The sequence below is a fragment of the Callithrix jacchus genome, chromosome 13, assembly GCF_049354715.1.
Source record: "Callithrix jacchus isolate 240 chromosome 13, calJac240_pri, whole genome shotgun sequence".
NCBI classification, from domain to species: Eukaryota; Metazoa; Chordata; class Mammalia; order Primates; family Cebidae; genus Callithrix; species Callithrix jacchus.
Window position 1 is genome coordinate 18,336,091 of NC_133514.1, and position 27,734 is coordinate 18,363,824.

General features: G+C 45.4%; 1 protein-coding gene across 1 annotated transcript; it reads left to right on the plus strand.

Annotated features, from left to right (window-relative positions):
• The first annotated feature begins 478 nt into the window (after nt 1–478).
• LOC100894234 (tumor necrosis factor receptor superfamily member 10D) lies at nt 479–25,420 on the plus strand. The gene is made up of 9 exons (XM_054244349.2): nt 479–758; nt 7,442–7,547; nt 13,672–13,785; nt 14,528–14,639; nt 15,682–15,974; nt 16,560–16,591; nt 16,967–17,149; nt 22,745–22,817; nt 23,005–25,420. The coding sequence occupies exons 1-9, from the start codon at nt 699–701 to the stop codon at nt 23,136–23,138; spliced, it is 1,107 nt and encodes a 368-aa protein (XP_054100324.2). The 5' UTR covers nt 479–698; the 3' UTR covers nt 23,139–25,420.
• Nucleotides 25,421–27,734: the final 2,314 nt, after the last annotated feature.

Consider the following 27,734-nt stretch of genomic DNA (forward strand, 5'->3'; position numbering starts at 1 on the left):
AGAACACATGGACACAGGGAGGTGAGCATCACACACTTGGGTCTGTTGGGGGGCACTAGGGGAGGGACAGTGGGGGGTAGCGAGTTGGGGAGGGATAACATGGGGAGAAATGCCAGATATAGGTGATGGGGATGGAGACAGAAAACCACACTGCCATGTATATGTACCTGTGCGACAGTCCTGCATGTTCTTGACATGTACCATGTACCACAGAACCTAAAGTGTAATAAAATATAGATATATATTAAAAAAAAAAAAAAAAGAGGAAGAGGAGAGACAGGGGTCCTGGAGAGGGAGCAGGCTCCTGCCCTCCTTCCCCTTGTGCTGTACACAGCCTGGGCACCACCCGGAATCAAACCACAGTTTCCGGGTCACCGCTGCCAGCCAGAACTAGTTTCGGTTGGTCCAGGCACCCACCCCTCCCGAGACCACGCCCCCCGCCCAAGACATAAAAGCGGGCGCGGGCTGTCGGGTCCACGCAGAGCAGGAGTGGGACGTTCTCCGCGGGCACGAACCACGGGGAGGATTTCCGGAGGATTCTGAGTGATTTGGGGCCTTTTGACCCAAAGTTCAGGTGGTGAGGAACCTTCTCCCTCCTCCTCGTGGAACTTCACGGACAGAGCATCCCGGCCGACTGGACGGTTTGAGCAGGACGCGACCCAGGACCCAGGACCCAGGACGGCGTCGGGAATCTGGTCATGGCTCTGGGCCCCAAGACCCTTCTGTTCGTCATCTTCCTCTTCCTTGGTCTGCTGCGGGTGAGTCCCCGCCGCTGCCCCTGGCAGGGGAAGAGCGCGCCCGGGGCGGTCCGCGACGGGGGAAGGGGAGAGGGGGAGGGGGACGCGGCGGGGATGCCTGGCCCGGGTCGCCTGCGGCTGGGCATTCCTGGCAGGACGAACCCGTCGTCGGAGTCCGGCAAGAACTGGTTCCTCGGGCTGGGCTGGAGCGACCCGGCCGCGACAGAGCAGGGCGCGCGCTGCGCGCGCTCCCCCTGGTTGTCCCCTGCGGCAAGGACCGCGCTGAGCTGCCCCGTAGTAAGTTCCAGAATCAATCGAGGGGTGGAGTCAAGATGGAAATTTCTGAGTGAAACCTCAGGAAGCCACAAAGAGGTTGCCTCTTTCGTTAGTTAATAACAGTAACCTGGTTTTTACACTGTAAACATGTTCATCGAGGATTGATTTAACACCCACTGAAAAAGCTTTCATTTCCTCTGCTCTGAAAGTGCCCGGGGAAGGGCAGGAGGCTGTAAACCAACGTGCCCCTGGTCAGTGTCTTCCATGGCCACCCGTGTGTCCCTTCTGCCTCCTACAGGCAGGACTCAGGACTGGTGCCTTCTTTCAGCATAAATGGTGTGTAGTTGGCTTTGCAAACTGAGATTGATAGTGGTGTGCACAATGAGGACATGTTATAAATAAAATGGGCCTGGTGTGGTGACTCATGCCTGTAAATCCAAGCACTTTGGGAGGCCGAGATGTGGTGGCTCACGCCTGTAATCACAGCACTTTTGGATCAGGAGGTCTGGAGTTCAAGACCAGCCTGTCCAAGATGACAAAACCCCTTCTCTACTAAAAAAAATACAAAAATTAGCCGGAATCGCAGCTACTCAGGAGGCTGAGGCAAGAGAATTGCTTGAATCCGGGAGGTGGAAGTTGCAGTGAGCCGAGACTGCACCATTTGCACTCCAGCCTGGGCAACGGAGCGAGACTCTGTCTCAAATAAATAAATACATACATACATACATAAAACAAGTTTGTAGACTTCCAGGACTTTTTCAGAGTGACTGAGGTTTTTGCCAACAGCACTTTCTAAGGTTCCTTATATAATACAAAAGAAGAGCTGGGAAGGTGGGGCGGGGTTGGGGGGAGCAAAACAAGGTTGCGGTCAAATTTTCACCGTCAATAATGACACAGCTGACTTCTGAAATAGTTTATAGTGGGTGGACCTTCCTTGAAGGCGGCTCGAGGAATGGCTGTGTCAGGACAGTGGTCCTGAAGAGAGAATGTGTGGGTGACTTCTGTACACAAGGTCAGCAGCCCGAATTTCACAGTTTTGGGAATGTGAGCTCTCTATGTCCCAAAGGAGGCTTTCATCCCTCCGTCAGTCTTGCCTTCATAAATGCATTTCAATGCACAATCGCTTTTAAAAATTTTGGAGCAAACACAAATCACATTAGATGTTCTATGGCAGTACATTCAGATTCATCTTCTTTTTTAACAAGGCTTTGTATTTTACCGCATGGGTGAGCCACAGTTTAATTCACTGTTGCCGCCTAGGGGCAGCTGGTGAGATCCCACCCTGACTTTGCCTTTGCTGATTCCAACAGCGTTGTTCTAAATACCCTTGTATGTATCGTGTGTCCACATGTCCATGTGCACCAGCTGATTGGGCACCGCCTTAGAAGTAGAATTTTACTTCTACTTCTGTGGGATAAGTGATTTCAGAAGTTTCTGTAGATGTTCACAAATTTTCCTCCAATAGACCACTGAACCCAGCTTACACACCCACCCCTAGTCTACAAACGTGCCTGTGTCCCTGCACCCTGGCTACCCTCAGCTTTCATTCTTTACTAGTCTGAGGAGTAAAACATGATGCATCACATTGTTATGCATTTTCATTCCTTCATGATATTAGGGATTTTCAAGGATACAGGAGGTTTTTGATACTGGGAGTACATGACCTGGAGACCCCCAGATGAGACAGCAGGGGAGGGCGGCAGGGAGACTGAATTCCCAGCTGTGCACTTGGGAAACCGTGGTCAGCTAGGGCCAGTCCCTGCCGCCTGCCATGCCTGTGAATGGAGATAAGGTCTGTGGCCTGAGGCTGTCAGGATGACATCAGATGAGCCTGAAGCTGAGCTCAGTAGGAACCCAGGTCCTGGCTCTGTCAGTGCTGGTTTAGCCCAGTCTCTGGGTCAGGTCCTTCCACCCCACCTCTCTCTATCAAAGTAGGAATCGAGAAGTTAACGACGGTTCAGAATCCCGGACTCTTAGGCTGTCAAGGACTCCTGGGAATGGAGGCTGGGAACAGCTGGGCCCTGTCGTGCTTCCCTCCAGCTCTGTGAGTCTGGTGTGGCCCCAGCTCCTGCCTGTAAAATGAAGAGGAGATAAAAATCTTCAGCAGCCCTGTGTAAACCTCAGAGGGCTGTGTTTGCAGGTGTCGGAGGACAAATCATATCCTCAGGGCTGATGTCAGTCACTCTGGACTCTGGATCGTCAGGGCACGTGTCCTCCACTCAGCAGAGGCTGCACCTGCTCCTACCTGCACCTCGGTACTGGCTCCCTGAGCTTGGGGCAGAAGCTTCTGAAGACTGGGGTGGAGTGCCATGGGGAGGGGCCATGGAGGAACAGAGGAGCCAGACTTCAAGTGAGGACGGCGATGGCACTGCAGGGCCACAGCCTGGTTTACCTGCCAAGCTTCCCGTTGACCTTCTGGTAGGCGCCCAACCCAGGTTGCAATTTGAGGAGTAAGCAGGAAGGGTCTCCATCCACATGGTCCCCAGATGGCTGCTCACGCAGCCTCTATGGAGGGGCCACAGTCCCAGTTCTGGTCCTGTGTCCTGTATCCAGGAGTGGCAGGGCATTGAGGCTCTAGCTTCCAGGTTGGATATGGGGACAATGGGGACAGTGCCCTGCCCCAAGCCTGTGCTGTTGGACAGCTGGTGTCCTGCTCCCAGCCAGAGACTGCACATCTTCATGTAGTGGATTTTCCTAATGACCCGGGGAGAGAGGGCAGGTTGTTTTCCATTTTAAAAGTGGCGAAAATGAGGTTCAGGAGCAATGTCTCTAGCATTTTTGGCCTCACCTTCTGTATAATAGCAGCCATATTTGTGCCTCTGCAGGGCTAGAGTTCCCTGAGCAGCTGCTTCCTCAGATCTCTGCCCTGCACTTGGCCCTCTGGGAGCTCCTATGGTTCCTCAGCAGAGTCCACAGGCTCTCTGGGGTCCCCTCCCTGTGCCACAGCCTGGAGCCTGTCCTTAGGCGGTGAGCTGAGGCCACCACTGAGCTCACCTTATGGACTTGGGGAGAAAAGGATTCACCCAGGAAGTAGACAGTGAGCCCTTTACTCTGGGAACACCTGTGCCTGGAGTCTGCTGGAGCCAGGGAGGACAAACGAGCCCCATGTGAATCCTGCTCCCTGGAGCCCACAGTGTGGTGGGAGAGGTGACAGCAGGGATCATGTTGCTACTAGTGAGGCCTGAGGTCTCACCACCCTTGCCTCCCCTCCTCCAGAGAGGCCGTGCTGGAGGGAGGCCATGCTGGAGGGAAGCCACAGGATGTGGTATTGTTGGCCTAAGGCTGTTTGGTTATAGTCACCATTGAGGGTCCTGGAGGGAAGCTAAGGTTCCCTTTAAGGGCTTTTTTTTTTTCTGTTTTTCTTTTTTTTGGCTGGGCCTGAGAAATAAATTGACATGAGACAGGTGCACAGGAGAAAAGCACATTTTTTTTTTCTTGAGATGCTGTCTTGCTCTGTCACCCAGGCTATAGTGCGGTGGTACAATCTTGGCTCACTGCAACCTCCGCCTCCTAGGTTCAAGCGATTCTCCTGCTTCAGCCTCCCAAGTAGCTGGGATTACAGGTGCCTGCACCATACCCGGCTAATTTTTGTATATTTAGTAAAGATGGGGTTTTGCCATATTTTTAATACAGCTTGAAAACACATGATGCAAAAGTAGAATGAAAAGGAGATTAAGTCTCCCCTTGCTCTGCATTTGATAGAACTGTCGGATGAAAACGCCAGTTGGGCGGCAAGCGATACGAACACCGTCAACCACCTGGATGTACCTGACATTTAAAGAGGAGTGGAACGTCCACTGAGCACTCATTCCTTTCTATGCTTATGGTACTTTTGCCGAGATAGACCAGGTTCTGGGCTATGAAACATGCAGTGTGATCTCTAAGTTTAATGAAAGTAAACTGGAAAGCAGTAGGGTATCTGCAGAGAACCCTAAAATTTGGTTATTGAATGACACACAGAAAAAATATGTGGTTCAGAGAGGAAATAAAAAGGGGGGATGTTTCCAAATAAATAATAAGGACAATATCACATGAAAACTGGTGGGAAGTGGCTGACAGTGCTGGGGTGAAATATCCAGCTTTCAGTGTTCCTGTGAAGAACTGGGGTTGGGGAGATGGGGAGTTCCTTTTTGGAGTGATGAAAATATTATGAGATTGATTATTGTGATGATTGCATAGCTGTGAGAATATTAAAAACTACGGAAATGTAGACTTTAAATGGGTGAATTATATGAATAATCATCATTATTAATGATGTAAACTGTGTCTCATTAAACCTGTAAAAAAAAGAAAAAAATGTGAAACCTATGGCCTAAAGATCTACATTAATCAGTCATAAAATATAAGTGTAAACTTAAACCAAACGTGCCGGGCGCAGTGGCTCCCAATTGTAATCTCAGCATTTGTGGGAGGCTGAGGCGGGTGGATTATGAGGTCAAGAGACTGAGACCGCCCTGGCCAACATGGTGAAACCAAGTCCTATTGAAAATATAAAAAATTAGCTGGGCGTGGTGGTACCTGCCTGTAGTCCCACATACTTGGGACACTGAGGCAGGAGAATCACTTGAACCTGGGAGGTGGAGGTTGCAGTGAGGTGAGATCATGCCACTGCACTCCAGCCTGGTGACAGAGTGAGACTTGGTCTCAAAAAAAAAAAAAAAGAAAAGAAAAGAAATTAAACCAAACAAAGTAACAAGAAGGAACATAAATCAAGGAAATAGAATGCGAACTGCAAAAAGAATTAACAAAATGGACTGTGTGTGGTAGCTTACGCCTGTAATCCCAGTAGTTTGGTTGGGAGACCCAGGCAGGCAGAATGCTTGAGGTCAGGAGTTAGACCAGTCTGGGCAACAAGGTGAAATCCTGGCTGTACGAAATATACAAATATTAGCTGAGTGTTGGGGCACATGCCAGTCTGTGGTCCCCACTAGTTGGGGGACTGAGGTGGGAGGACCACTTGACCCTGGGAGGCAGAAAACGCAGAGGTTGTAGTTAGCACCGATGATGCCACTGAGCTTTAACCAGATGACAGAGGGAGACACCATCTCAAAGAAATAATAAAAAAAGAATAGACAAAATGAAAAGTTGGTCTTCTGAAAGGATTTAAAAAAACCTTATAAACCCGTTGTTGGATGAGAGAGAGAAACAATGTGAGAGCAGAGAAAGGAGACACAGACATTGCCTGAGCCTAGAAGGGTCCCACCCGAGAAGGAAGGATTTGGGAAACATGCCTTAGCTTCACTGTCAACAACTGCTTGACAGGCCTTGATGTGGAAGGACGCTACATTATGTCTTGTTTACATCCAGGCAGTTGAGCTGAGCCCAACATAAGTAGATTTTATTGTAACCTTTTTGTTTTTGCTCCGAGGCAAAATTAGATGAAATGTAATTGAATTTAAGGTTACAATTAAATTAATTCTGTACTTTACAACAATCTAAGTTTAAGAAAAGTTAAAAAAAGTATACAAAAAAATTTTGAATAATAGCTGTTGACATGATGAATGCTATTATTGAATTTTTCGTGTGTACTTTCTACAAACAAGGAAATTAACATCAACACATTACCACTATCTAATACACAGACTCTATTCTGATTTCTTCAATTGTCTTCTAGCTGTCATTTATAACACAGAGATCATGGCCAGAATCCCTGAATCGTTTCATCTTTTTCTGTGACACTTGGATATTTATTGGGAACAGCTTGTTAAAGTCCTTTGTAGGGCAGAAATTAATGACTTAACATTTTATGCTATATCCTGACTTTCCTTAAGGTTATATATATTATAACCCTCATTTGTAAAAATGTGTATGTTTATGTGTGTGTCTGTGTATGTTTGTGTGTATGGGAGAGAGAGAATTCACCCATTGGTTAATTAAACACTTGACCAAACTAAATATATTCAATGCTGTTTCTACTTGAAGGGCTCATCTGTGTGTGTGTGTGTGTGTGTGTGTGTGTGTGTGTGTGTATTTATTCTTATAAAATCTTTTCTTGCCAACCACAGTGGCGAGTGCCTGTTACCCAAGTTACTTGGGAGACTGAGGCAGGAGGATCACTAGAGGCCAGAAGTTCTAGGCTGTGGTGGACTCTGATCACACTTGTGAATAGCTGCTGCATTCCAGCCTGGGCAACATAGCAAGACTCTATTAAAAAAAAAACAGAAATAACTCTTCTTGCTCACATTTTCTGGGGTAAAGGTATTTTATGTTATAATGGAATGGCTACTGAGGTGTTTTTCTTTATGGAAAATAGTTGCCCTAACAGGCCAAGGGACAGACACACGTGCAAAAGAATGAAGGTTTGGAGCTGGAAAAAAGGTCTAAGCTCTGATGGCTTTTGTCACTTGGGGTGAAGGGAATGTGAGACAGAGCCTGGGAGAGGTGAGGTCTGGAAGCTGCTCATGGCCATCTATGCTTTATTCCCACAGTGCCAAGGTGCCCCTGCCACCATTGCCCGGCAGGACAAAGATCCCCAGGAGACAGTGACACCACAGCAACCAAGGCCCAGCCTCAAGGAGGAGGAGTGTCCACCAGGTGCACTCTTTTTAAAAATCAGTTTATTTGACAGATAAACGTTGTATATATTTATGCTGTACCTCATGATGTTTTGAACTATGTATGCATTGTGGAATGCCCAAATCCAGCTAATTCACATACTTATGTATTTGTGGTAAGAATACGTAAAATCTGCTCTTAGCAATTTTCAGCTGTACGGATACAGAGCCCTGGGATAAGCCCTCTCTGCCCTTTTTATCTGTGGGTTCTATAGCCCTGCTTATCTGTGGGTTCTGTATCTGTGCTTGCAACAAACCACAGATCAAAAATATGTGGAAAAAACAATAAAAATGATAATACATCAATAAAAGTAGATAAAAGGCAATGTAGTATAGCACTTATTTGCATACCATGTCTATTGTATTAGGTAACATGATTTAAAGCATATGCACCTGGCTTATCTACAGTACTATCCCAATTTATATCAAGGACCTGAGTATGTGCAGTTTGCTCCATGGAAGATATTCCCTGTGGGTAGAAGGAAGGAGTGTACAACACATTGTTTTACTAACTGTAGTCACCATGTCCCACAAGACATCTCTTGAATCCCCCCCTCCACCCCCCGGTGTAACTGAAATTTTGTATCCTTTGACCAACATCTCCCTGACTCAGCATCCAACTCCAGCCCTGGTAATCACCATTCTACTCTCTACCTCTTTGAGATCAACTTTTTCAGATTCCACATGTGTGACATGGTGAGGTGTTTGTCTTTTGTGCCTGGCTTGTCTCATTTAGTGCAGTATCCTCCATGTTTATCCATGCTGTCACAAATGACAGAATTTCCTTCTTTGTTAAGGCCAAATCGTATCCCATTGTGTCTGTGTATCACATTTTCTTTACCTTTTCATCCATTGATGGACTCTTAGGTTGATTCCCTGTCTTGACCATTGTAAATAATGCTCCAGTGCACATGAGAGAGAAGGTATCTCTTCAACACACTGATGTCATTTCCGTTGGATGTACACCCAGTAGTGGGATTGTTAGATCATATGGTTTTTCTCTTTTTTGTTTCTTGAGGAACCTCCATCCTGTTTTCCATGATGGCTGTACTAATTTCCATTCCCACTCACAGTGAACCAGCATTCCTTTTCCTCCCCATCATCATCAATACTTGTTATCTTTTGTCTTTTTGGTAGAGCCATTCTTACAGGTGTGAAGTGATATTTCTGTTTTTGATTTGCATTTCCCTGATTAGCGATGTTGAGCACTTTTTAATGTATCCATTGGCCACTTTGATGTCTCCTTTTGAGAAATATCTATTCAGCCCCCTTGCCCCTGTGTCCATTTTAACTGGATTATTTGATTGCCTGCCGTTGAGATGCTTGAGTTTCTGTGTATTTTGGATATTAACCAAAATCTTGGATCTTTTGGATGTTGATCTCTCATCCTGTAGTTGTTTCTTCACTCTCTTCATTGTTTCCTTTTTTGTGCAGAACCTTTTTAGTCTGTTGTAATCTCACCTATCTTTGCTTTTGTTGCCTGTTTCGGGGTCATAGCCAAGAAATCATTGCCCAGACCAATGTCATGAAGATTTTTCCCTATGTTTTCTTCTAGTAGTTTTACAATTTCAGGACTTATGTTTAATCTTTAGTTTATTTTGAGTTGATTTTTACATACGATGTGAGATAAGGGTCTTATTTCACTCTTCTGTATGTCAATACTACTTTTCTCTATATCATATATTGAAGAGACTGTCTTTTTTCCATTTGTATTCTTGGTATCTTTGTCACAATCAGTCTACTGTAAATGCATTGATTTATATCTGTGTTTATTATTTATTTCCATCAGTTTATTTATCTTTGCTTATACTATGACCATTCAGTTTTTATTACTGTACCTTTGTAATATATTTTAAAGTCAGGTAGTATGATGTCTCTATCTTTGTTCTTTTGTTTGTTTTGCTTAAGAGCACTTTGGCTATTTGAGGTCTTTTATGGTTCCATACAAATTTTAGAATTGTTTTCTCTATTTTGGTGGAAAATGTCGCTGGAATTTTAATAGGCATTGCATTGAATCTATAGATCAGTATTGTTTAATTGTACTAGGGACGGTTAAACAATATTGAATTTTCTAACCCATGAACATGTACTGTCTTTCCATTTATTCTTTCATCAACATTTACAATTTTGAGATCTTTTGGCTCCATCATAAATTTATTTAAAACAGTTGCTGCACCGACATCCATTTTTAGGCTTGATGTAAGTTGTTTAAAACCCAATCATTAAAAAAAAAAAAAAAAAAAAAAAAAAAAGGCCGGGTGTGGTGGCTCATGCCTGTAATCCGAGCACTTTGGAGGCCAAGGCGGGCGGATCACCTGAGGTCAGGAGTTCTAAAAAAAAAAACAACAATCATACCACAGCCTCTTTTGTCTAATTAATAATTCCTTTCCATGTTCAGTTGTTTTTGGTAAAGCGCATTTATTCTTCATCTCCATATCCCAAAACCCAACACATCCCACAGCAGCTGACTATAGTAAAACCTAATGGTTTCACAACAGAGCAGTGTGAACCTTCTTGGCAGGTGTTGTCTTCCACAATCCCTGTGGGAAAGGCTGTGCTATAATGCCCATGACCTTTATAAAGGCACAGTCCCACGGATCCTCTCTCTCTATCTTTGCCTCCCACACATCGGTTAGTGTGGTTGGACTGAATGGCTTCCCACTTCCTCTAAGTGCTGCAAAGTGTGCTGTCCTCTTCTCTCTGGAATCTGTAAGTAATACACAACTGCTGTGTTTCCTGTGTTTTGTTGTGTTGCTTTCTCTCTGTTTTCCCTAACTGACACACCTGAACCTAACATCTTTCCCAGTCTTGGCTCTCTTAAAGAGTGACTATCTCCTAAAGAGCAGGTATAACTTTAAACGACATAGGTCAGACAGGAACCACAGAGTCATCTGCCAGAAAAACTAATTTTCTTGTGGAAGGGACACCTATAAGATGAATACCTAATTAGGCATTAGATAGTCCAGCGGGGTAAAGAAGTTTCTTGTGAACGTCCATGATGAAATCCTCTGGATCCCCATCAGGGCAAAGCTAGAGTTTGTGGTCACTGTACACAGAGAAACCTTAAGACCAAATCAGAAAGAAACCTAGCTACCACCTTGCTTGAATAAAATGCTTAATAAGTGCTTGAATAAAAATGCTTATTTCTAAGCATTTTCTTGTGGCCATTACAAATGGGGTTTTTCAGATAGTTACTTGTTAGTGTATAAAAACACTACTGAATTTGTATGTTGATTTCATGTTTAACTTTATTTTGCACTGATAACAACTTAACGTTTGATGACATTAAAAAAACTTGACACTTTTCCATCCCTGCCTTATTTTATGTTTTTGACATCATTATTTACATCTTTTTGTGTTTCATATTTGGTAACAAATTGTTTTTACTACCATTTAAAAATATTTTTGTTTTTTAACCTTTGTACTAATGATATAAGTAATTTATACACAATTTTGATTGTATTAGAATATTTTGAACTTGACCATGTACTTACTTTAACCACACTTTTATATTTTACATGGTTTCATGTATCTAGTTAGTGTTCTCTTCTTTCAGATTGTAAGGCAAGAAATGCTAATGAGGTTTTCTTTGTCCAATAAAGTCTTTACTGCTCTTTCATTTCTTTTTTCTTTCTTTCTTTTTTTTTTTTTTTGGAGACAAAGTCTCTGTCATCCAGGCTGGAGTGCAGTGGTACGATCTCACCTCACTGCAGCCTTTGCCTCCCAGGTTCAAGCGATTCCCCTGCCTCAGCCTCCTGAGTAGCTAGGATTACAGGCATGTAACACCATGCCCAGGTAATTTTGCATTCTTAGTAGAGGTGGGGATTCACCATGTTGGTCAGGCTGGTCTCGAACTCCTGACCTCGTGATCCTCCCACCTTGGCTTCTCAAAGTGCTATGAATACAGGCGTGAGCTGCTGCAACAAGCCAGCTCTTTCGTTTCTGAAGTACAGACTTGCCAGGTATGGTATTCTTGGTTGGCAAGGGTTTACTTCCTTTCTATACTTTGTATGGTCCCACTGTCTCCTGGCCTGCAGGTTTTCCACTGAGCCTTCAGTAGTATTACAGGGGTTCCTTTGTATGTTCTTTTTCTCTAGCTGCTTTCAGAATTCTCTTTGCCTTGGATTTTTGTGAATTTGTTTCTGATTTGTCTTGGTGAAGATCTCTTCATATTTAATCTGTTTGTGGTTTTATGGGCTTCATGACTATGGACGTCCATTTCTATCCAGATTTGGGACGTTATCTTTTATTATTTCTCCCAGAATTACACATTCTGTTCCTTCGACTTTCTCTGATGCTTCTTTGCCCACCATAATGCATATATTGTTTTGCTCCATGGCATCCATTTGGTACTATTGGCTTTCTTCCTTCTTTTTCATTATTTTTTTTTCTTCCTGTGACTTGGTATTTTCAAATGATTTGTTTGAAGCTCACTGTTTCTTTCTTCTGCTTAATCAACTCTGCTGCTGACGTTCTCTGTGGAGGTTTTTAGTTCAGATATTCTGTTGTTGACTTTTAGAATTTCTGCTTGGTTCTTTAGTATGGTGTCTGTATATATATATTAAACTTCTCATTTTGCTCATGTGTTGTTTTCTGACTTCACGTAGTTGTCTATCTGTATTCTCTAGTAGCTGATTGAGCTTCTCTAAGATGCGTATTTTCAATTCTTTGTCAGGCTTTTGTAAATCTCTATTAGTTTAGGGTAGTTACCTGTGCTTTATTTTGTTCCTTTGGTGCTGTCATGGTTCCCTGATTGCTCAGCAGCCTCTGGCAATGTGTTGGAATGTGTGCTTCGACGCAGCAGGGACTTAGTCCAGTCTTTACAGACTGGCTTTGTGATGGAATGCCCTTCACCAGGCAGCCTGTTCACAGATTCTGGGCAGGCCATGTGGTGTGGTTCAAGGGTGGTCAGAGGCTGTATCCAGAGAGATGACTTGAGGCCTGTGTCCATGGGGGCTGAACCGGCACTGGAGTGGACCTTAAACTTATGTTTGCAGATGTCAGCCAGGTGCTGTGATGGGTTCCATCACTAGGTCACAGGGAAGGGCCTGGAGCATGAGTTTATGGGGTCTGACTGGGCACTAGGGCAGACATGGAGACAGAGTCTGTGGAGGTGGGCCAGGATCCTGGGTCTATAGTGCTAGCTGGAAGGCACAATGTAAGACTGATAACACATCTTATCATGCCCTTGTCTCTGTGTGCATCCAGACTTCTGTTTCCTGCACTCTCTTGTTTTTTATTCCATAGGGATAGGTTGGATGATTTCTGTGAGTTAGGCACCATGCTAATGGTGGTTATAAAAGGCTCTGTCTTCATGGAACCTTTTTTCTGGGTAGTATTATGACACACAGACCAACATAACAATTAGAAATTCCAGATACGAGCCATGAAGAATAATTAAGTGATGGGTAAGACAGAGACGAGGTTGGTGGGACCTCTCAGGGATGGTGATGTTGGTCAATATCCAAAGCTGGACAGGGCTAGCGTAGCAGAGAGCCAGAAATAGTGCTCCTGAGCAGCCTCCCCAGGAATGAGAGGCCCAGGGTGCAGGGGCTGGGGGATACTGAGCAAAGACAGGGCCACTGTAGTGAGTGGACAGCAGACAGGTCAGGTGGGCCAGCATGGATGACATGTAGAAGAGGTTGGATTTTATTTTGTTATTTTATTTTATTGTTTTAAAAAAACACAGTAGACTGGGCATGGTGTGTTGTGGCATGGTGTGTTGTGGCATGGTGGCTCATGCTTGTATTGTCAGCACTTTGGGAAACCGAAGCGGGTGGATCAACTGTGGTCAGGAGTCCAAGACCAGCCTGGCCAATATGGTGAAACACCGTCTCTACTAAAAATACAAAGAGTTAGCTGGGCATGGTGGTGGGTGCCTGTAATCCCAGCTACTTGTGAGGCTGCGGCAGGAGAATCCCTTGAACATGGGAGGCGGAGGTTGCAGAGAGCTGAGATTGTGCCACTGCACTCCACCCTGGGCACCAAGAGTGAAACTCTGTCTCCAAAAACAAAAAAGAAGTCAAATATTTCTGAGATTTATATTGATTACATATTGAAAAATAGTGTTGTGGATATTCATTGGCTTTTCTCTCCCTTCCTAGGATCTCATAGATCGGAACATAACGGAGCCTGTATCGGGTGCACAGAGGGTGTGGATTACACCAATGGCTCCAATAATTTGCTTGCCTGCCGCCCATGTACAGTTTGTAAATCAGGTACAGAATGTGTGGACCCCTTGCCCAGAGGTGGCGTGTGGAGTGATGAGGTGGGAGTTGTAGCCGATGTGAGTCAGGGACCAAGTTTCAGCCCAGCTTTGTGTTCATCATACCCTGTTCCATGATTATGACTTTGGTTGAATAAAAACAAAAAAAGAGAAAGATATCTTTTTTATAAGGCATGCCAGCTGGCTGGGAAATCTTCTAAACTATCAGCTGGAAGAGGGCAGTGGCATGATTACAGCACAGAGAAGGCCTGGCTGAATGGATAGGACTGGGTTTCAGCAGTGGCATGGGCTGCTCCAGGGCCAGGCTCTCTTTTCTGGGCTCTGGACTCCTGGCAGGTGCTGGGCCTCACTCAGCCTTTAGGTTCTCAGGCCCCTTCCTCCTCCCTAGCAGGCTGGGGCTTTGGGGAAGTCACTTCAGTGCTCATCTCCTGGCAGAGTCCCTCAGGTGATGCCCCTAGGCCTCCCTTGCTACTGACCATGTGATCTAAATGATGCTATTCCCCTAATCTGATGTAATAATTAATGAATCATGGTCCTTTTGTATGACTCTGAGTTTTGGTGACAGCTGAAGGGTGGGTGTCCTATATGAGTCCCTAGTGTGCTGGTGTAGAACCAGCCCTCAGAACTCCTTGGCTAACTTAGTTGAGTAGAGTGGGAGGGGTTTGGGGTGGTGAGGAAGGGTCAAGGGACATGTCAGGGAAATTCATTGCCAAAACCTTATGCTCTGTCGTCAGATGAAGAAGAGCTAAGTCCCTGCACCACGACCAGAGACACAGAGTGTCGGTGCAAGCCAGGAACTTTCCGGAATTGCAGTTTCACTGAGATGTGCGAGAAATGCCACACAGGGTGAGACAGCAGCCAAGGGCTCCCGACAGCTTTCAGGAACCCGAGAAGACCAGAGTCACCTGGTACCCCTTTCTCTCCCCTGACCCCATGGAGCCTCCATCCCCATGAGGCATCCCTGAGTTTGTGGGGTCTCCTGAGCCTGCGGTGGCCCCTCCTGGTCCATCTGCCTTTCCTCACCCCTGCCCCCTGCAGCAGCCCCTTCCCACTCCTCCCCAGCATGAGTCCCTTTGGCCAGGCTGAAGTGTTCACTGGGCACGAGAGGCAAATTTCCAGGTCCCTTGATACTTTTCAGGGGATGTAGGAAATGTGATTTCCTTTTGGAATCAGAAGAAGACACTTAAATCCAGGCTGGCTTATATTTGTACCTTTTCCAAGTTGGTTTTAAAAAACTGTAATTTTTAATATTTTTTATGCAGACAGGGACCCATAAAGACAAACGTGTCCACGGCCCACAAAAGTCAGGGGTGGAGCTCCCTTAAGTTCCCATGAAGAGCTGAACCCACCAGCCGGCCTCACCCTGTTCCCTGATTTCTCAATAAGGCCTTCTTTTTCCTACTTAGGTTTTAGGGACCAAGCGTAATTTGCTCTTCTCTGGCCCTCCAGTGGTTGCTGTGACTGGGAGGAACGAGAAGACAGGGAAGGGCGGGGGCTCACTTGTTCTGTGAGTTAACTGGAGGACATGACTCAGCTGGTGACCACATGGGCTTGTGATTTTTCCCTGGAGTGCGGCTCCTCCTAACACAGGCCTCCCCTGCGGCCCAGGGAAGCTCAGTGTGTGCCCAGCACAGAAGGCTCCTGGAGCTTCAGCTCTGACCCCAGAGCAGGGAGGCTGAGGGGCTGAAGTGCGCATGCTCAGACCCTTCCCCAGCCCCAACCAGGGAGCATTGCGGGGCGAGGAGGGGGGTGCCCTGCAGAAACAAGGAGCCTGTCCCTCCCCTGATGCCTTCTCAGGGACACTGGGCAGGGAGGGTAGCTTCTCTTTTTTGCCACCTGGCCAGCTGTCCTTTAGGAGTCCCCCTTCTACCTCCCTGTGTGTATCCAGGTGCCCCAGAGGGATGGTCAAGGTCAGTGATTGTACGCCCTGGAGTGACATCAAATGCATCAGCGAATCAGCTGCCAATTCCACTGGGAAAACCCCAGCAGCAGAGGGGACAGTGACCACCAGCCTAAGGACTCTTGCCTTTACCTTTCTCACCACAGTCATCACAGTGGTCTTATATCTACCGTGGTTCAGAGTGGTCTCACTTCTAGTGGTCACTCTGGTTGTGGCTGGGCTTGTTTGGAAGACTTCATTGTGGAAGAAAGTCCTTTCTTGCTTGAAAGGCAACTGCCCAGGTAGGTGCTGGCTGAGGGCGGGGCACTGGGCGCTCTCTGCCCTGCCCTCTCCCACCCTGTTCCCACAGACAGAAATGCCTGTCCCTGCCCCTAGTCTAAGTATTTCTGGCCTGGCTCTTTCTTACTCCTTGTGATCACCCCATCCCCACATCCCAGGCACCCCCCAGGACCCTGGTCTCATCAGTCCCTCTCCAAGAGTGAGGGGTCCCTCATCTCCCAGCCAAGTCCAGGAGGGCAGGGCCAGTTGCTCCCGTCTTCAGGCCCAGCCTGGCAGTTGGCAGTCAGCTCCTCAACTGGGTGACAAGGGTCAGGATGAGAAGTGGTCACTGGAGTTATTCAGCCTTGGTCAGAGCAGAACACAGAGCAGAAAACTGAGATTTTCCACGTGTTTGTTTTTACTCTAGTTCTCCTTCTCATCCCCGTTCTCAAGTGTCCCTTAATTGCAAGGTCCCATTCCTGTCCCTAGGCCTGGGGCTTGTTGTCCGGTGTCCCAGCCCCCAGCCTGCCCCTGCCCCTACTGCCCTCTGGGATGGAGGTGCTGAATGTGCCCCTCCCCACCTGCTAAGGAGACTCCTTCTCTTCCAGGTGCTGGAGGGGATCCTGATCATGTGGACAGAGTGAGTTGGTTTCTCCAAAACTGGGGGCATCATGAGTTTACGAAGTGCTTCCCATCTACTGTGGAGTCTGGGTGGGCACAATCCCTTGTCCTCACAGTGGCCCTGAGTCTCTGACATGACCTGGGGTCTCTGGGCTGACTGTAGGGAACACATGGCCATTTTGAGCACCATACAGACCGGCCGGCTATGCTGCAGCCCTGTCCTTCCTACAGCCTGGGTGACACCATCACACACAGCCTGCATCCTGGGGATGGGGTGACCCACCTGCCCTGGACCTCATTGGAAGGGATTGGGGATGACAGGTTCAGCTGTGTGCTGGGGACCCTGAAGCTGAGCCCTGGGTGTGGACTTGAGTGGGTGGTTTGCCTTCCAAAGGTCTTTTTCTGGCGTTCATGTCCCTCACGAAGTCCTGAGGCTGAGGACAATGTCTGCAACGAGGACCTGAGCAATGGAGAATCACAGCACACCCAGGTCCCTGAGCAGGAAATCGAAGGTCAGGAGCTAAGAGAGTTAACAGGTGTGACTGTACAGTCGCCAGAGGAACCACAGTGTCTGCTGGTGAGTTGAGGATGGACTGTGCCATGCCTGGCCTGCTGCCTACACAAGGCTTCATAGATGGGGGAGAGGGCAGTGCCTCTGCTCTCCTGGCCTAGGGAGACATGGAGCTTTTGGGAGACAGGAGACTGCAGGGGATGGAGCAGCTGCACTGAGGTGGCGACTGTGCCAGTCTGCAGGACATCTGCTTCTTACTCCCTGTCCTATCCTGGCTGTGTCCCCAGCACCTGGAGCTCCACAGGCACAGAGTGGGGGGTCACAGGGTTTGTTGATGACTGACTGAGGGCTGCATGGTCTCCACTGTGTGCTCCTAACAGAACTCAGGGAGCTCCTGCTTGAAACAGCAGCTTTAAATTTACTCCAAAATAATTATTACACTGAACATATTTCATAGTAAATCTTTGTCCAGATTTCTGATTAAGTATGTAAGGAGGCTTCTGGGAAGAAGTAGGATTTCTGAGTCAGTGCAAAGAAGTGCTTTTGTATCACACAAACACACACATCCAGATGTTCACATCAGTTCATCAGTTTTGATACGATATTGAGTAGGTGTGAAATCTGGACACATATTATTATTATTTTTTAAGTGTCAAAAGTTCTTTCCTTCAAGATAAAACAAGATGATCCTATCTAATTTCCTATGGACTTTTAAAAAACGATTTGGTTTGTACCATACACCAATGGAACCTAGGTGCCATTTCTTTTGTGATGCCGTGTGAAGTGAGGAACTCCCTGAATTGTTCTGAGTCACCGTCTCCCTCCTCCAAGTCTGTTTAAGAAATGATTCCTCTAGTTTTGTCTGCTTTTGGTTCCTCTTTGATCTCTTTTCAAATGGGTGGACAAGGATCACTTACATCCCATCTTCTTCCTTTCCTACGGCTATACCACATGGTGGTGGTTTTTGAATGAAGAGAAGTATACAAAGGGAAGGAAACAAACCAAAAAAGTGCACAATTACTCCATGGTGCTGAATCACATTGGACATGGGTTTTGTAATTTGTAGAGATCTGATCTTGCTGTGCTGCCCAGGCTGGTCTCAAACTTCTATCCTCAAGTGATCTTTTCACCTTGGCCTCCCAAAGTGCTGGGATTCCAGGCATAAGCCAGTGCCCCCAGCCACATAGCACTTTTTTTTTTTTTGAGAAGGAGTTTCGCTCTTGTTGCCCAGGCTGGAGTGCAATGGCGCTATGTCAGCTCACCGCAACCTCCGCCTCCTGGGTTCAGGCAATTCTCCTGCCTCAGCCTCCTGAGTAGCTGGGATTACAGGCACGCGCCACCGTGCCCAGCTAATTTTTTGTATTTTTAGTAGAGACGGGGTTTCACCATGTTGACCAGGATGGTCTCGATCTCTTGACCTAGTGATCCACCCGCCTTGGCCTCCCAAAGTGTTGGGATTACAGGCGTGAGCCACCGCACCTAGCCTGCACATTTTTTGAAAGTGGTAAATGCATAGCTACACATCTACCATACTGCAGAAAGGTGCTGTCATAGTGGGCATAGTACCCAACAGTTTTCATCCCCTCGTACCCTCCCTCCCTCCCCCACCTAGTGGTCCCCAGCGTCTGTTGTTGCCATCTTTATGTTCACGAGTACCCGATGTTGCATGCACCTCCTGAATAGCAGATCTTTGTCACATGCATAGTTTGTAAGTATTTTCTTCCATTCGGTAGGTTGTCTGTTTATTCTGTTCATACTTTCTTTTTTTGAGGCGGAGTCTAGCTCTCTCACCCAACTAGAGTGCAGTGGCATGATCTCAGCTCACTGCATGATCTGGGCTCACTGCAACCTCCACCTCCCGGGTTCAAGTGATTCTCCTGCCTCAGCCTCCCTAGCAGTTGGGATTGCAGGCACCATGCCTGTCTAATTTTTGTATTTTTAATAGAAATGGGGATTTTTCATGTTGGCCATGCTGGTCTCAAACTCCTCACCTCAGGTGATCCGCCTACTTTGGCCTCCCAAAGTGCTGGGATTACCGGTGTGAACCACTGCACCCCGCCTGTTGATAGTTTATTTTTGGTGATAGTTTCTTTTGCTGGGCAGAAGGTCTTCAGTTTAATTAAATCCCACTTGACAATTTTTGGTTTTGGTGCATTGCTTTTGAGGGCTTAATCATAAATTCTTTGCCAAGACTGAAGTCCAGAAAGGGTGTTTTCTAGGTTTTCTTCTAGGGTTGTTATAGTTCGTGGTCTTACTTTTAAACATATAATCCACCTTCAGTTAGTTTGTGTATGTGGTGAAAAGAAGGAGTCTAGTTTTCTTTCCTCTGTATGTGGCTAGCCAAATATCCCAGCATTATCTGTTGAATAGGGAGTTGTATTAGTCCATTTTCATACTGCCAAGGAGAAATACCTGAGACTAATTTATAAGGAAAAAGAGATTTAATGGACTGATAGTTCCACATGGCTGGGGAGGCCTCACAATCATAGTGTAAGATGAAGGATGAGGAAAGGCACATCTTACATGGCAGCAGACAAGAGAGTGTGTGCAGGGAAACTGCTCTTTATAACACCATCAGATCTTGTGAGTCTTATTCACTAAACAAGAATAGAACAGGATAAGCTCATCCACATAATTCAATTACTTCCTACCAGGTACCTCCCATGACAGGTGGGGATTGTGGGAGGTACAATTCAGGATGAGATTTAGGCGGGAATGCAGCCAAACCATATCGGGAGTCCTTTCAGCATTGCTTATTTTTGCCTGCATTATCAAAGATTAGATGGCTGCACAATCCAAGATTGTGCAGCTTTAGTTCTGCGTTCTCTATTCTGTTCCATTAACTATATATCATGTTGTTTGGGCTATGGTAGCCTTAGAGTATAGCTTGAAATTAGGTAATGTGATGCCTCTAGCTTTCATTTTGCTTAGGATTGTTCTGGCTATTCATGCTCTTTGTTGACTCCACATGAATGTAAGAATACCTTTATCCAATTCTGTGGAGAATGACATGGGTAGTTTGGTAAGAATAGCATTAAATCTGTAGATGGATTTGGGCAGTTTGACTATTTTAACTATCTTAACTCTTCCAATCCATGAGCATGGAAAGATTTCCTTTTGTTCATGTTATCTATAATTTCTTTTAGCAGTGTTTTGTAATTGTCCTTCTAGAGATCTTTTAAATCCTTGGGTAGAGATATTTCTAGGTAGTGTGTGTGTGTGTGTGTGTGTGTGTGTGTGTGTGTGTCTGTGTATTGTTAATGGGACTGTGTTCTTTATTTGGTCCTCAGCCTGAACGTTATTGGTATATAGATATGCTACTGATTTTTATACATTGATTTTGTATCATGAAAGTTTGCTGAAGTCATTTATCAGTTCCAGGAGCATTTTGGTGAAGTCTTTAGGGTTGTCAAGGTATAGACTCATGTCATCTGTGAAGAGAGATGGTTTGACTTCTTCATATCTGGATGCCTTTTATTTCTTTCTCTTGCCTGAGTGCTCTGGCTAGGACTACCAGTACTATGTTGAATATGAGTGGTGAGAGTCAGCATTCCTGCCTTGCTCCAGTTGTCAAGGGGAATGCTTCCAACTTTTGCCCATTCAGCATGATGTTGGCTGTAAGTTAGTCATAGATGGCTCTTATGATTTTTAGGCATGTTCCAGTCAGAACCTTTTAGTGTTTTTTAATATCCAAAAGAGCAAACACCATTTCCATACTTTTTCAAAATTTATTATTTTACCCAGATAAAATTTAGAATTATAAGATTTCCTCCATCTTACCCTCTCAAAAATACTCAGTGGCATTTTAATCAATTCACTTTAAAATTAAAAATTAATCTAGAAATACTTCATATCCAATATCAGTATTTTCTTATTGAAGAAGATAGCATTTAAAGTCAAGTATTTTATTGTAACTGAGTTGTGATTAGTGTTTCTCTTTTTTTCATATATTTTTTATTGCATTTTAGGTTTTGGGGTACATGTGAAGAACATGCAAAATAGTTGCATCAGTACACACGTGGCAGTGTGATATGCTGCCTTCCTCCCCCTCACCTATACGCAGCATTTCTCCCCATGCTATCCCTCCCCAACTCCCCACTCCCCACTGTCCCTCCCCTATTCCCCCCAACAGACGCCAGTGTGTAGTGCTCCCCTCCCTGTGTCCATGTTTTCTCTTTGTTCATCACCCACCTATGAGTGAGAACATGTGGTATCTCATTTTCTGTTCTTGTGTCAGTTTGCTGAGAATGATGTTCTCCAGTTTCTTCCATGTCCCTACAAAGAACACGAACTCATCGTTTTTGATTGCTGCATAATATTCCATGGTGTATATGTGCCACATTTTCCCTGTCCAGTCTATCATCGATGGGCATTTGGGTTGATTCCAGGTCTTTGCTATTGTAAACAGTGCTGTAATGAACATTCGTGTGCATGTGTCCTTATAGTAGAACGATTTATAATCCTTTGGATATATACCCAGTAATGGGAATGCTGGGTCAAATGGAATTTCTATTTCTAAGGCCTTGAGGAATCGCCACTGTCTTCCACAATGGTTGAACTAATTTACACTCCCACCAGCAGTGTAAAAGTGTTCCTATTTCACCACATCCTCTCCAGCATCTGTTGTCTCCAGATTTTTTTAATGATCGCCCTTCTAATTGGCGTGAGATGGTAGTTTTGATTAGTGTTTCTCTTTAAAGAAGCTATTCCTGTTTCTTCTCATGGCTGTTGAGTATTTTGTATCCATTATGAGTTAGATAGCCCTGTCATTCCATTAGAAACTTATTGCATCTGCTATGTTTTTAACGTTCCTCCAGACATACATTTATATTTCAATGCTGTAGTTTCATGCTTAGGGATTTTAAATGACATCGAAAATAACGATTATTGTGTCTGCCCCCTTCCAAGAGTCCTGCCTCATTTTTGTTTCCCATCTTGTTTCCTAGGCCAGACCTTTCAGAACAATGTTCAGCTGTGCTTAGGAAGGCAGGGTTTGGGTCCTGATTTGATTTCTGGGGAAGGCCTCCAACATGTCACCCTTAGGAATGGCATTCACTTTTGGTTTCATATAGAAATTCTCATCAAGATCGCAGCCTCCTATTCTCAAACATTTTGAAAAGAAAACCAGAATAGGTATTTAATTTTACCAAATGTCTTTCCAGCCTCCATAGATACTGATGTTTCATTTAATTACCCTATTGATCTGGTACAGTATTAATGATCCAAGATCATTTATGGTCTTGGAGTAAATAATTTTGTTAAGTTTTCCTGGGTGCCCTCATATATAGTCCTCTGCTGAGACTTCTGCTGGTAAAAATTCTGTAAGGAAGTGATCATCTCCTGTGAAGGTGGGTGGGCGTTGATTGATTCTGGGGTGGTGGGAATGTTCTATGTCTTGATCAGGGGATGATTACACCAGTGTATACAGTAGTCAGAGCTGGGCAGAACACTTGCACAGTGAGCATTTACCGCATGTCACTTATGTCTCAATGACCCACTGTCACAGAGCCTGAGAGCTGTGGAGAACTAGAGGGTTTTCTCCATCTCCATGGAGACCCGAGAGGGGAAGTGCTGCAGGTGTCAGGGCTGGCTGGTGGTTGGGGTCAGTACTGGACTGCAGGACTCCTGACTGATCACAGCCTTCCCCACTGTGTGTTACAGGGACAGGCAGAAACCGAAGGGTGTCAGAGGAGGAGGTTGCAGGTTCCAGTGAATGACGATGACCCCACTGAGAGTAAGTGTTTTGTGCCTGGAGACACAGCAGGAGGGCAGGGAATAGGGAAAATGTCCTACCTGCTGTCCCCATAGCTGAGAGAGCTCTTCTGGAGCATTCACTGCTGGAAAAAGGGGATCCTATGCCAGTCCTGGGCTGATTGTCCCTGGAGCATCAAGACCCTCAGTCTCCTCTTCTCTCTTCTCAGTCAACACCTTGCTGGATGCCTCGGCAACACTGGAAGAAGGACATGCAAAGGAAACAATTCAGGACCAACTGGTGGGCGCAGAAAAGCTTCTCTATGAAGGAGGTGACGAAGGCTATGCTACGTCCTACCTGTGAAAGAATCTCTTTAGGAAACCAGAACTTCCCTCATTTATCTTTTCTCCCACAAAGGGAAGCAGCCTGGAGGATACACTGCCTCAGCAAACTGCTATCCAATATGGTGCAACTTACCTGCGGTCTTACAACTTCGTCAATGCACTTGGAGTAATTTTTATGGAATATTGACCGTGATAAGCAAATTTCGGAGATTTAGATAAGATTCTTGGTGGCATAGGGTTATACGATTGCATGTTAAGGGTGGTTTTAGGCCACATGCATTGCCTCACACCTGTAATCCCTCCAATTCGGGAGTTTGAAGCGGGTGAATCACTTGAGCTCAGGAGTTCGAGGCCAGCATGGGCAACACAGTGAAACTCAGTCTCATTTAAAAAGAAAAGCAGTGGTTTTAAGATGTCATTATTTTCAGTTCTTCTTCCTGAGACAAGTCTTTATTTCTTATATTGTAGGCTCCATCTTTGCTGGTGTGTGCATTTAATTACATCTAATTACAGATGCCGCACAGCGACAATGGTTTGCCTTATACTTTTTTAACTTTAAACGTGGATGATCTGGCTATTACCTATATTTTTAGTTTACAATATTTTTGACTTAATGGTGCGATTGTCAATACATAGCCCCGTAGTAAGTCATGAGTATGTGGACTTGTGAGGGTTCGACTTCGAGTTTTGAGCTTTAAGACATGATCATCTTAAGACATGATTATTGACATGATTATTGCGGCTTACCTCCACCTTAAGTGGCGAATAATTTGTATTGCTTAGCTTTATGTGATATACATCGTTCTATTTTCTGATTTTTTTATAATGACGTAAGCATGAAAAAACTCCAGCAAATGCACTTATTAGGCTGTTTACCTGTGTTGCCTGTATGCAAACCAGCAGTCAAAAATGACTAGAAATATAAGTAGTGATGGAGGGAAAAATCCTCCCTCTGTGAGAGGCAGTGACTGTGTTCCAGGTCTCCTCCGGTGCCCTGTGACTGGACCAGGGTTTGATGGCTGGCAACTTCTTAAGGTGCCAGTCTGTCTTATTTGATAATTTTAGAGGTATATAGCAGTATTTATTTGTAAATAAATATTTGTTTATTTATTTATAAGTAGATGTTTACATATGCCCGGAATTTTGGAGAGTGTGGGATCTACAGGAAGCCATGTGTCTGGTCGGTCCTGCTGGGACAGGCTTGAGAATGCATCTTCCTGCTTGTCCACAGCAGATGAGGACAGTGAGAACTGGGTGAGATCTGAGACTGCGAATAGCTCCTCTGTCAAGTGCCCGTACAGCTGAACATGAGTGAATCTTGGGCATCCTTTGGGCACAGGGCAGAGTGGGTGTCCATCTGCCTGAGCATCTGCCTTGGCATTGAGAGGGAAGAGTGGACAGTGTTTGGGAAGGGTGTGAAATGGTTGCTGACTCAGGCATGGGCAGCCCCTCTCGCTTCTGGTGCTCTGTGACCCTGAGCTCCTGGGCAGCATTTTAGGGTACAGATTCCCTATTTGAGGAGCTTAGTCCCTTTGTAAGCATCTGATGCATCTCAGAAATACCAGTTCTTAAACACTGTGACAGCGGGACCTAGAATGGCTGACGCATTAATGCATTGTTCTTGTGTCCCATTCTATTATTTTACTTAAAAACGTCAGTCATCATGTTAGCCTCTTTCCAGCAAACTCTTCTCCACAGTAGTGCAGTCGTGGTAGGATAATTTACGGTTGTAGTCATTCTAGGAGTGTCCGTGTTTGTCGTCTCAAGGCATTGCATGTTGTCCTGTTCCGGGACTGGTTTGGCTGGGACAGTTAAAATTCCTGAAGATTTCAGCACGTTCAGAGTGTTGTGTCCATTGATCTTTGGGAAGGGGTGGCCCTTCTGGTCTTGGCACTTCCGTCCTCTCCCACTTCCATCTGGCATCTGAGTGTTGTCCCCTGCACTTCTGGAAGGCACAGGGTGCTGCTGCCTCCTGGTCTTTGCCTTTCCTAGGCCTTTGGTGCAGGACACTCGGCATCAGAGCTCAGAGGGAGCCAGTCTGGTCTCAGCTCCCATGTCCCTTGTGCAGAGGCCTTTCTTGAAGATGTATTTAGAATATCAGCCTTATCAGTGTTGGTTAAGCTTATTCTTTTAAAGTAAGCTTCCTGACAACATGAAATTTTTGGGAGTTTTTAGTGTTAATTTGTTTGTTTTGGTTTTGCTTTATACCCAGTCCAAATAGCACGTAACGCCTGGTTATATATGAAAAGCTCATATGTTCATGAATTTTGTCCAAAATAAACATGAAAGCTTATATAAAAAGAGGTGCGGCGTTTGTTTATTTCCATCCTTTCCTCTTCCTGTGAAACAGCTTTGAGTGACAGGAGGCCAGAGCTTCATTCCTGCTGGGACTCCTTACTTGTCCCCTCTCTGCCTTCAGGCTTGGCCTGCCTGGCGGGGTTGGGGGTATAGGGGGATGGGTTGGGGGAGGTTCCTGCCCATGACTCCCTGGATGTTAAATTGCCAGGTTCTTGGGCCCTGGAATTCACATCTCCTCCCTATCTCTTACCTGTCTGGTGTCCCTTTGGGGAGAGGGACACCAGCTATTCCCAGCATCCATATCAGTGGACCCAGGTTGCTCAGCCCTGCAGGCACCTCAGAGACCCATTTTCTGCTGCCCTTGCCCTGAAGGACCCACTCTCCATCTCACCCACAGCTCTAGGAGGCCCAGGTGTGCCCCACACTGACTCCTGTTCTCTAGGCCAGTGCCCCGTTCCCTGATGTTTGACTCCAGTCTGGTCCACTCCCAACACTCAGCATGGAGTGCTGCTCTGAAGGTGAGGAAGGGAGTCTGCAGTCCCAAGATGGGCTTAGAGCCCAGAGTCTGTGTATGCATTTGAAAATCAGTCTTGGACAACTTTTGCGACCAATGTCATAGGGTGGCTTCCTGAAAGAAATAGAATTACTGTGCTAATGTGCAGAGGCATTATTTTCTGCACACACACATTCACCCTTGTGCACATCACATTCACATGCACACTTTTGGTTCCAGCAACACTTCATTAATCTTGATCTGATGTGCTTGGTCTTTTGTTTTCTCTGACAAGGAAGACATTAATTAAGTTAAATATGCATTTTCTTATTTTTGGACTTAGGTTTCACATGTTTATTAGCTTTTTGATTCTCTCTTCAAACTGATGGTTTACAACTTGCATCTGCCTATTGAGACATGCGTCCTGCCCATGCACTTTCTCAAATGCACATCATAGGTTCCTGCTTTCTTGTTTGCCTTTTTATTTGGTCAAATGTTTTCATGTGCAGAAATTTTAATGTTAAGAAATTTAATCTATTGACATATTTATTTTGTCATTGATTATAACCTTATGAAAGTCGCCTCCTAGACAAAAGGTAATGTACAATTCTTTAGGTGTTTTTGTTTTTGCTTTTTTTTTTTTTTGAGACAGGGTTTCACTCTGTCACCCAGGCTGGAGCACAGGGCTCACTGCAGCCTCCACCTCCTGGGCTCCAGCTTCCCAGTTTTGTCAAGGGTGTATTTTATTCTTTGTAATTATCATGAATGGGACTGTCTTATAGTTATGCCATTTCTCATCAAACCAATAGAATCCTGAATCCTCTTCTCCCACCCTCTTCTCCTCCCTCTGCTATATCCAACCTTGACCCCTAACAACACCGTACACCTGTCCGTCTTTCCCTTCCTCTTTCACCTTCCCTCCTTGCTCAGGGCCTAGGTCAGCTTGCCCAGGGCCTCCCGAGGGGCTGTGTAGTCCTGCATGACAGGCGCTGGCCGTGGACTACTGAGGACTGGACCTGCAGCTAACCATTCACAGGCATGGGGGTGACAGGGAATGGCCCCAGCTGACCACGGTTTCCAAGTGCACAGCTGGGAATTCGGTCTTCCCTGCCATCGTCTCCCCGGCTGTCTAATCTGAGGTCTGCAGATCATCTAAACTCAGAAAATTCCCAGACCCTTGAAAATCCTCTAATAATGTCGAGAAATCGAAAATACAACAGTGAGATGTACAATTGTTTACTCCTTAGACTAGCAAAGAATGAAAGTTCAGAGTAGCAAGGGTGTAGAATGCGCTTGTGTGTTCTTGGAGTGAGACTAAACTTGTTACAATGTTCTTTTAGGGGACAATTTGTCAATATCTAAACACAATTTTAAAATAATTAACTACTGACTTCACAATTCTGCTTTTAAGTAGTGCACATGGCTGTCTGGATACACAATTCCTACAAGGTGATTTGCTACAGTGTGTAAGAATTCAAAAACAAATGCAACTATCCAAATAAGGCAATAGTAAAATGAGCCATAGTGCAACCATGAAAGAAAATACTATGCTTTTGTTAAAAAGAATGAGACAAATGAATATATTGACCAAAACATCTAATATATTAACTTCAGAATTTAAAAAATAGTTATACCTGTAAATACATTTTTCTGACAGTGTTTCCAAGGCATTCTCCAGGGTGTGGACTGCGGGGCCCCACCTGCTTTTGCTGACCCATCTCACTAGCATCCATACAAGGCATCCCCTTAGGCTTGCTGCATCAGCTCTGGCCGGGAGGATCTCATTGTGAGGCTCAGCTGCCTCATGAGCAGGTTCCAGGAGTT